General features: G+C 38.2%; 1 protein-coding gene across 1 annotated transcript; it reads left to right on the top strand.

The window, feature by feature from the left end:
• Positions 1–1,672: 1,672 nt before the first annotated feature.
• LOC311288436 (macrophage mannose receptor 1-like) lies at positions 1,673–10,163 on the top strand (the record flags this gene model as incomplete). Its single annotated transcript, XM_084405855.1, has 5 exons — positions 1,673–1,709; positions 1,802–2,167; positions 4,998–5,345; positions 8,184–8,537; positions 9,325–10,163. The coding sequence occupies 5 exons, from the start codon at positions 1,673–1,675 to the stop codon at positions 9,690–9,692; spliced, it is 1,473 nt and encodes a 490-aa protein (XP_084261981.1). The 3' UTR covers positions 9,693–10,163.
• Between the last annotated feature and the right edge of the window lie 1,231 nt (positions 10,164–11,394).

The following is an 11,394-nucleotide window of genomic DNA, read 5'->3' as shown; positions in this document are numbered from 1 at the left end:
AAATCATATCATTAACAATGAGTGCTTCTGAAGTAAGCGATCGAATATTCAGCAACCCAAGCTTTAGCATTTGCTCGTCGGTATTATAGCTGTTTTTTATTTGTTGAACATCAATTAAATTTTTAACCTTAGATAGGTTTAAACATTTTTTGGATTTCCAAAATCGGGGAACAGACACAGTCTCTATATGATGATAGCTAGGTGAAAGAGGCTCTATGTGATGGGATTTATCTGACCTGGGTGACGCGAGGCCGCTAGCAGACGGTTGGTTTAGCCAGTCTGTCTGCTTCCTGACCTGGTGCCCAATTTGTCATGTTTGAGCTCTAAGACTATGAGCCATATTACTAGATAGAAGAGCAGCACCATTCCAGGAGGGATGAATACCATCTCTTTTCAACAGGTCAGGTTTGCCCCAAAAACTTTTCCAATTGTCTATGAATTCTATATTATTACACGGACACCACTTAGACAGCCAGCGATTCAGTGAACACAATCTACTAACTATCTCATCACTCCTGCGAACAGGAAGGGGGCCAGAGCAAATTACAGTCCTTGACATCGTACTTGCAAGTTCACACACCTCTTTAATATTAATTTTGGTGATCTCCGACTGGCGGAGTCGAACATCATTAGTGCCGACATGAATAATGATCTTAGAGAATTTACGATTAGCATTAGCCAGCACTTTTAAATTTGCTTTGATGTCAGGCGCTCTGGCTCCCGGCAAACATGTGACTATGGTCGCTGGTGTCTCTATTTTCACGTTCCGTGTGATCGAATCACCAATTACTAGGGCACAATCAACAGAATTCTCAGTCGGTGTTTCACTGAGCGGGGCAAATCGATTTGTTGTGGTAATCGGAACGGAAGAGTGGTTTTTTGATCCGCGACTAGAGCGATCCCTCACTGTCACCCATTTGCCCGGCTGCACAGGCTCTACTTCAGCTGGAACCGAATCATGTAAAGAGTTCACTATGCTAGGCGCATCCAAAATAGTATCTAAAGCTCTAGCACTCTTACTATCCTCAATTAAAGTTTGGATGCGTGTCTCTAATTCTGAAATCTTCTCTGTCAGCCTAACTGTCTCCTTACATTTATCACATATAAATCCTACATTGCCAACAGAGAAGTCTATGCTAAACATGTGACATGAAGTGCAGGTGACAATAACAGGACAAGACATTACTCACCGTGTTTGTTGACTGATTATTACTTACCTGAGCTTTTATTAACTCAAAGGCGCGAGCGCGCGAGAGAAAAATAAATAAATAAAACAGCTGAGCGCACGGGTGGCGCGTTAACAGGCTAGCAGTAGCGAATTAGCGTGTTGTGCTAGTAGTAATGGAAGCTAGCGATGTCAATCTGAGATGTTGGGTAAGCTGTATTTAGTATAAACAACTACAAATTGTAGTAAATGATGGTTCAAAACAAAGAAATACGAGGCTAAGACGGAGCTTACAGCACCGAAGCAAACACACTCACAGCAGGCAGCGAGGCAGACAGGAGCAATCGATCAGTGATCCATGGATGTTGATGACCATACTAAATGAAATGGTCATATTTTATGATGGATGACCATACTAAATGAAATGGTCATATGAAATGAAATGGTCATATTTTACTCCAAAATGAATCTGGGAATGGTTGTTTTTCAATGTGTTTTTCCTCAGAAATGGACCAAACTCTATATTTGATTCTTCTTCTCAGTGGTGAGTGTGTTTGGTGTATTATTTATGGTTTATAGTTTCATCAGGTTTGACCCTGTTATGAAAAGCATTAAATCAAACGCTCTCTTTCACAGCTCTCTGCTCCGTATCTGAATGTGTTCAGCGTCAGTATCACTTTATAAACGTGTTGAAGACCTGGACTGAAGCTCAGAGATTCTGCAGAGAGAATTACACAGATCTGGCCACCATTGACAACATGAACGACATGAACGACATGAACGAGCTGAAGAAGAGTGTGAATGATAGAGTTGGTCAGTATGTCTGGATTGGGCTGCAGAAAACAGGTGTTGATAAATGGCAGTGGTCTTCAGGTGAACCTGCGCTCTATCTGAACTGGAGACCTGGACAACCTGAAGGCAGAGATTATTGTGGAATGATGTCAGAGGGACAATTTCATGATTTGCCATGTAGTGATCCTCGTCATTTCATCTGCAACAACAGTGAGTGCAGCTATTTAAAATTACAACAACCGTTCATTTATAGATCCACCATATACCAAATATGACGGCTCCTGAACATATTCTACGAACATACACAGTAACAACTTATAAATTAAAGGCAATTTCCGAGAGGCTATTAATATCAAGTTAGCTTTGTAAGCATTCAGAGCGTCTCCAAAGCCACGGCTCCTTCAAAACACATGAACACACACAGCAGAGAGCAAACAAAGCGTCACGAGAGACGGTGTTAAACTACCTCATGTCTCAAAGCACATAATCTAATGTAGTTCTTTTCATGTTTTGCTTTTGGATTTATTATAAAATAATATAATATAATAAATATGTAAGGGTTAATGCCCGACGAGGTGTCCATTATCAGGTTTTAATGGACGACGGCGGCGCGTCGGACGGTTGCCTTCGCCGAAGTCCATTAAAACCTGATAATGGACACCTCGTCGGGCATTAACACGCTTATACCATGGTCACTTGCCAAATAACACATTTTTAAAACATTAGTTTATATTTTAATTAGTTTTACAATCGAAATCTAAAGTAACAAGTTACAAACAATAACTTGGTTTCCTTGGTTACGCCTGACGGTTTATTTAGGTGTACATTATCACTTTTTAACGGACACCCTGCAGACAATCAGAATCGAGTATTCACCCAGACCATGGTATAAATAATAATAACAAATTATTAATGCTAATAAAATAATGCATTAAAGCTAGGGTAGGTAATCCTGTTCAGAAACACTTTTTTTTAATACTGGGTGAAATGGTCCTTCCATCCTGATAGTAGTCAATACATTATGTGTTCAGAAAAAGGAATGAAAACAATCAGACCTCTGTAGCAGCTGCAGGACAGTAAAAACTCTGACCAATCACTGCCACTCGGTCCGAGTGTAAAGAACCAATCAGATGCCTTCAGAGCCAGGAGGAGTGTCTTAGCAGTGTCAATCAAGTTCGCGTACGCGCTGATCGCCCCTCTCTTGCACAGCGCGTACAGTCATTCAAAATCAAGATTGCCGGTGTGCCGAGCAGCTGTGCTAATGGCGGACAAACAACCAAAACTACCAATTTCTCGAGTGGCACCTGCTCATACAACAAAGACAGGTAAACGGAAAAAGACCGATGACGATAAACAAGCCCGTCGGAGCCCATTGACTCAGTGTCAAAACTCTAGCCGCATAACATACAGATAAAATGTCACGCACTGTGCAAAGCCACAATTGAAACCTGCTAATTCACTGGCTTGTCATGTTGCTAAAATAATGTACTAGCAAACCTTATTTAGCATTACATTTCGCTAGAATAATTATTTGCATAGCCTACTGCAACGTTAGTTACCGTTATATTATCTTACTAGCTATTTATAACTCATAGAAAGAGTGCAACGTTATAAAGTTACATTACATGTATTGCAAAATACGTAATGATTTGAGGACCGAGTTTGTAGTCAAAGTATGGGCAGGCCAGTCAATGTAAAGCATTTCGTCCCTACCAGTGAATGTGCCATAACTGTTTATCCGTCGTCATCGGTGACCCTGCATGTTTACTAGACTGCGCGTTCACGGCAGGCTCCGCTGTGGGGGGAACTTTACATAACAAAATACATGTTTAACATCTAGTAAGCCTAACGTTATATGTTATGAATCTTACACGAAATTCATCTTCATCACAGTGCAACTAATGGAAATGAAAAACGTGTATCAATGCAACCTGTTTTTAGCTTTGCCTTATAGTTATAACTAGCTCGTTAGCGAATCAAAAAATATATATTTTAAACTTTACCAATATCGATATGATAGCTTGATAGTGAGTAGGCTACTAAAATACATCTTATTTGTTTATATTCATAATGATAAAGTTAGATTTTTTTTATTACATGTGATTCTGACATGATGCTACATGCACTGCGCTCCTTCCTCTCCGCTCGTCTCAGGTAAATAATGCGTCTTCCAGCTCAGCTGTTGGAGTCGCGCGTTCATGTGTTTTGGGGGCGTGGCTTTGGAAGGACCCCAGAAGGGAGAGGGTGGACTGAATGGAAAAAATGAGCTGTCTTTAAAACAGTCGTTAGAGGTCTACATACACTCGATTTTTATACTTTCTTTTTCAGAAACTTTTTCAGTTTTTCTTTTTACTTACATTTTAATTATGTATTGATATATACATAAAGTTTAAACAAATTTGAAAAATGATTTTTTCAGACCAATCTTACCTACCCCAGCTTTAAATACTTTTAAATATTTTTTGATCTAATAAAAAAAAAAAAAAGGCAGATTTTTAAACTTTGCTTTAAAAAGGACACGTGAAAAAAGAGTGCTTTATAAAATGATCTTTAAAGCTGCTAAAATTACCCAGACAACACAGACTTGTTTTCTTCTTCTGGTCTATGTTGCTGTGGGTCTATTAATCTGCATTTACACTACAGCACTAAATGCACAGGTCTACTTTGACAAATGTTTTGTCCCGTCCGTCGCTACGGTTATCACTGTAAATCACAGCAATTTCAGGAGTGACTGAGGAACAGTGTAACAGATTCACACCTGTAATTATATTTTTTCTCTGAAATTTTTTCATGCAGTTTTCATACTCTATGCTTTGCCTATCCTGTTTTATAAAGGCCCACTTGAACATTTCTGTTCTCGCCTCGCCCCTGTTGTGTGTGTGTGTGTGTGTGTGTGTGTGTGTGTGTGTGTGCGTGCGTGTGTGTGTGTGTGTGTGTGTGTGTGTGTGTGTGTGTGTGTGTGTGTGTGCGCACAAAACATAAAGCAACATAAGAATAATGAACAAACTGATTTATGAAACTGTTTTTTTTCTTCATACAGCGAACACAAGACTCGTCTTTGTCGATCAGAAGAAGAACTGGAGAGACGCTCAGAGTTTCTGCAGACAGAATCACACTGATCTGGTCAGTGTGAGGAACCAGAATGAGAATCAACAGGTTAAGGATTTCATTAGTGGTCTTGGGTTATCTGGATCATGGATCTGGATCGGTCTGTTCAGAGACTCATGGCAGTGGTCAGATCAGAGTAACTCCTCATTCAGATACTGGGCTTCTGGTGAACCTAATAATCATGGAGGTGATGAAGACTGTACAGTGATCAGACCAAATGCTCAGGGTCAATGGAATGACATCTCTTGCAACAGGCAATTTCCTTTTGTGTGTCATGAAGGTGAGCAGATCCTCACACACACACACACAATCCATCCATCACCTCCAGATATCTTAAAGCTCACGCTACATGTCTGACATGACAGATTCCTCCACAGTGCACTGTAAAAATAAAAGGTGCCTGGAGGAACCTTTTGGGGTTCTTCACTTTGCCACACCGGCGGAACCGTCTGTAGATCCTCTAGGACCCTTTAAAAAGAGTTGGTTCTCTGAGGAACCACACAGGTTTCCTGAGGAACTCTTATATGAAGCACTGTGTGGAACCACTGTGGGTGTCTCCAGGAACCAAATTTTAATTTAATTTGTATTAAATTAATTTCATGTTGTTACTATGGTTACCATTAACATATTATAATAAACAAACTGAACCATATACAAAATAAGAATTGTTTATTACATATTTTAGATCCATTTTCATACATACACTTCACTGCAATTCGGGAAAAAAAGCTAGTAATAGATTAATATCAATGAATACACACAAAAAAATTAAGTAACATGAATAATCAACCAACAGGCTACACAAGAAAATACATCTCAACAAAATGCATGGAAAACACATATTACATGTAATAAATCAATGTAAAAAACTTTTTTTTTGACTAATTAAAAATGTCCATCTTCACTTGTTTCAGTTTGACACCACTGTTTCCAAGTCCAAAAGCTCTATCAGATGCCAAAAACAAACAAACAAACAGTGCTAATATGCACTCATTGTTCTGTAATATTCCTGAAAATTATGATCCTAACCTTTATCTCTATACCGAAATCTCAGATGGTTTAGTTATTCAGCTATTTTGAATGATAAAATGTTGAAGTCTGGGATGCCGTGAGACTGGAGACTGTAATGTTCACTATGGCTTTTGAAAAGCTTAAATGTGTGACTTGAATCAACAGTGTTCATAAATGGTTGTTGAGTATTCTCAATATCTAGAAACAAGATAGAGGAAGTAGAAGTAGAGGCTTCGACCCGGAAACCGTATTCCTTATGTCACAACAAGCAGAAAACATTTTTCATTTGAACAGAGTTAAGGTGCAGTAAAATGATCTGTTGTTCTATGAATGTTCACTGGTGAATTCAGTCTTTTCAATAAGAATCCACACGATCAGCAATTCTGTGTGGTGCTTCATACATTACATTGCTACACTGCTGACAGTGGTCAATGAACCTTTTTGCCTGTGTAATTTCACGAAATTCACAAATGTGACGCACCTTTACTCGCTGCAATAATAAAATCTTCACAAGGGACATGTGAGGTACTTAACGAGTTAGAAAAGTGAAAAGGTGCATCAGCTTCATTTTCCGTTTGTTTTTCCTCTTTTCTGGTGGATGGTCCAGGCACTTCAGTGATTTTCAGGTCTACAGGAGGATTTTTATTCTTGTTCAAACTTGTATTTCAGCTTACCGAGATCCCTGCAAAGTACAAAATTTACTGTTAGTAAGGTTATTAAAGTGATAGTTGTGAAATTTAAATAATTTCCTCAGCCTTGTGACGTTCCAGACCTGTTTGACTTTCTGTCTGTGAACCCAAAAGCAGATCTCAGGCATTATGCAACCCCAGTCACCGTCCGCTTTCACTGCATGAAACACAAGCAGAAATACATTGTGTAAATCATTCATGAAACCATTCTTATGTACACTTGTCTAGTTCAATTCAATGCAACAATTTATGTAAAAATGGTTAAGCTCCAAAAATGTCCCAGAAAAGATCCAAAAAATAATGAGTTCACAACTCATGTGTTACGGGTTGTGTTGTAAGTCTTCTAAAGCCATATAATTGCTTTTTTGTCGAAAAAGAGCAAACTTGAAGTTATAATTCAGGGTTCAAATGTCTTATATTCAAATCCATATGATTAAGGTATAGCCTATAAAAAAAAAGTGCATAGCATTATTGGCACCAAACCTGTGATATTATTTTTCTGAGTAACATGAATGAGATTTGAGGGCATGAGGGAAGATTTTCAGAGAATAACTGATTAAAAAACACAAGTACACAGTCAAACAATACAATTTCACACGGATAAAGTTCATAGTAATAAAGTATTGCATGTGGTGCAGGTAACTTACTGTAATTCAATGTTGCCTCTGAAATGTTCAGATTATTTTAGAAATGTAATGGTTGTTCTGGGGAAACAAAAGAACAAAGCTGATTATTCACAACATAATATTTATTGACCAGTAAATGGCTTTAAAATGGTGTTTGAGAGAATGAGGGCACCTGTAGTAAGTAAAGTTAGGCTAAACAAAAACAGACCAAACTATATTAACCTGCTTTTGTTATTCATAACAAACGCCAATGACAGCAGAAATCAGCTAAATTAGTTGACGTTAGGCTATAGCAGGCTATATTTGAAGACACAGTTGTACAGAATATGTTGAATTGAATGACTAAATCAATCTAAGACAATAAGTCAATAATTTCCATTTGTTCATTAGATCAACGTAAGTTTAGTTGGTATCGCGGCTAAAACCTTCATACCAGATACTGAGATAAAGGCCTTTCCATTTCTGGCCTCGCTCCTGTGTGTGTGTGTGTGTGTGTGTGTGTGTGTGTGTGTGTGTGTGTGTGTGTGTTTTTAAGTTTCCTGGGAAATACAGTACTTCCATATTAACTGATTTTTTTTCCTTACAATTAATATCAGCATGAGAATTTGAGTAAATGTATCTGTATAAAAGGTAGAGGATGATCCCTTTAGAACAATGTGCATTTATGTTTAAAATGTAACATTTTTAATGGAAAGGAAACATGTTTCTGATGCTCTTATTCACATTAAAAACCATAAAACAGCGTAAGACAAATTGACACTGATTTATGAAACTAAGTTTTTTTTCTTAAAGCGAACACAGGACTCGTCTTTGTCAATCAGACGATGAACTGGAGAGACGCTCAGAGTTTCTGCAGACAGAATCACAGTGATCTGGTCAGTGTGAGGAACCAGGATGAGAATCAACAGGTTAAGGATTTCATTAGTGGTCATCGGTTATCAGGATCACAGATCTGGATCGGTCTGTTCAGAGCCAGAGACTCATGGCAGTGGTCAGATCAGAGTGACTCCTCTTTCAGATACTGGGATACTCGTGAACCTGATAATAATGGAGGAAATGAAAACTGTGCAGTGATCGGACCAAATGCTCTGGGTCAATGGCATGACATCTCTTGCAACCGCCAATTTCCTTTTGTGTGTCATGAAGGTGAGCAGATCCTCACAAACACACACAATCCATCCATCACCTCCAGATCTCTTAAAGGGTTAGATCACCCAAAAATGAAAATTCTGTCATTAATTACTCACCCTCATGTCGTTCCAAACCCGTATGATTGTGCGCTAAAAAAACAAAATAACAACTTTATTCAACATTTTCTTCTCTTGCGTATCAGTCTCCGACACGCGTTGACGAGAGCCTTATAACCTTATGTCTAAGGTTAAGCCACTGTAGTCACATGGACTATTTTAACGATGTTGTAAGAACTGATTTTCCTGCTAAGACAAAAGCTGAGATAAAACTCACCGTACAATAAAGCAGTAAAACACACCCTGGACAGAAGATCGCAAAGAAAGAGCACAGGACATTGTCCAGAGTTTGTGTTGGCCAAACTTTTCTCCTTCCTTAACTCTGCATCCCTCTCTCCCTCTCTCTCCCTGAGTCAAGTCACCAGAAGTTCACTGAGATTGTCTATATATCACATATGATGTATCTTGAGAATGTATTGTTTTTCCTTTTCATGTTTGGTATAGTTTGGTATAATGTCTCAGTGCGATTGGTAAAATGGTCTTAATTTCATTGCAGTCATTGGTATAATGAGAAAGATTGAGAACTTAGGAAATTCCTGTTCTCCTCTTTGGGTGATGTCTCTTCAAGATTTAACCCTTTAAAGTTCACGCTACATGTCTGACATGACAGATTCCTCCACAGTGTTTGTTCTGCATGTTGTTTTTGATCAGTCTCTCTCTAGTTTTTGCTTGTGCTTTGTGTCCAGATAAACTGATTCTGATCAAAGAGACTCTGATGTGGCCTGAAGCTCTGAGATACTGCAGACAGAATTATACGGATCTGGTCTCGGTTCATTCAGAGGAGATGCAGCGTCGTGTGATGAATGTGGTTAAATGTGCGTCTACTGAGGCGGTGTGGTTGGGTTTACGTCACTCCTGCACTGTGGGCCTCTGGTTCTGGGTGAGCGGAGAGACCGTGTGCTATCAGAACTGGGCTCCAGGGAACGGCACAGGAGACGAGGACTGTGAGTCTGGAGTGAGATCTGGAGCAGTTCAGTCTGGAGGAGATCAGCGCTGGATCAGCCGTCCTGAACACGACAAACTCAACTTCATCTGCAGCAGATCTGAGGAGTGAAGGATATGTTTGTGTTGTTCTTAAGCAAAAGATTTTTTAAATGGCAAACACTTTTATTGTTTTAATCATCAGATAATGTGCTTATATCAGTACAATTAAATTAATTTCTGTAATTTAAAAGTATCATATGAGTCTTTTCTCTATCAATGTAATGTTCTTTGGGTATTTAAAATACTAATGTGCACTATATGTTTTAAAGACCCCATGACATCAACATGAGTTTTCATCTGTGGCTTTTAGAAACTAAACACAAAGCACAAGCCACGTCAGTTGATTTCATGGGATCTTGTTATTCTGGTGGTGTGGCTTCTCTCTTCTCCTCACTCCTGTGTTTTGCACTAGTCATATATTTAAAAATTACTTTGTTTATTCTTAAAGAAAAACTAAAAGTTGAGTATAAAGTATTTTGCAACCTGTAATTCAAAGGAGAGCTCAACAACACCAGCTCAAATAAACTTATTTACAAACAGCATTTTTGTGTTGTGATATTTATAAAACACAAATATATATACAATTTTAATAATAGAAAATGTTGAATGATGGTAAACATACATACAATTTTTATTAACAACTCAACATTCTACACAGTAAAATCCTCAGTGTTAAATGGACACTACTCAGTGTCTGTATGGGTTCAATCTACATGCCAAAACTTCCGTTAATTAGATAATTATGTGATTAAAGTTTGACTTTATTTCAGTCATACGTCTACAGAAGTTCTTATTGAGTGAATCAACCGTTTAAAAATGCAGAAGAAAGGAGAGTCTGCTGGCAAAAAGAGAATGTGACAGAGCTTGTAATAAAACAAGAATCAACATAAGCTTGGCTTTTCAGAAGATGAACTGAAAGATGCGAGAACTGAAGGATTTGAAATGTGGTAAAAGATGCAGAGATTGTGTTTTTATTACTCAACGGGTGAGTAAGGTATTTTATTGAGCAGATCAATTGCCATATATACTGTAGCTCTAACAAACTTCACTGTAAAGCATTGTCTATTGTAATAGGTAAAGCTTTCTAGTCAGCTTGAGATCCTTATTCACGTACTATACATATTGATTTAAAACTTATAGTTGGTTAAATTAATTCCAGGCGTCACCTAGGTGAAGTGTACAGTAGATCAAGAACACTGGAAATGTTCATTACATTAGGCTTGTTTGTTCCCTGCATTGAGGAGAGGACTGAAATAAGTGCAGTCAAAATGGACAGTTCTCTCTTTTAGTAATGGATCAGATCAGAGTCGAGATCAAAGACGGATATTGCGTGATTCACACTGATGTGCTTTTTTGCTAATAAACTGGATGAAATATATAAAAAACTCACTCACATCAACAGACATTGAGTCTCATTTATAAAATGTTGCGTAGAAACCATCCTACATTTGATCTTACGATAATTTCTCAAATGTGCGAATGTGTGATTCAAGAATGAACATACTCACAGAAAACGTGTGTACGTCTCTCTTCCAGAAGTGAAATTTATAAATTGCTAAATAAATTAATCTTGAAATTAAAGCTAAAATGATGCGCAGCTGAATGGTTTACGATCTGTAAATGATTTGTAAATGCTGCCTAATTAATGTCATTAACAAATAACAGATCACCAGTCAACATCCAAATGCTTCACTTGAGAACGGCGAGCGGCAAGAAGTGCTTAAACTTCCAGATACCCGCAGTTCCCTTTCGTTGTCACTCCGAGTTACGTC

The sequence above is a fragment of the Rutilus rutilus genome (genome assembly GCF_951802725.1).
Source record: "Rutilus rutilus genome assembly, chromosome: 3".
NCBI lineage: Eukaryota > Metazoa > Chordata > Actinopteri > Cypriniformes > Leuciscidae > Rutilus > Rutilus rutilus.
The sequence above is the reverse complement of the archived record's forward strand: the minus strand, read 5'-3'. Positions and strand labels throughout refer to the sequence as shown.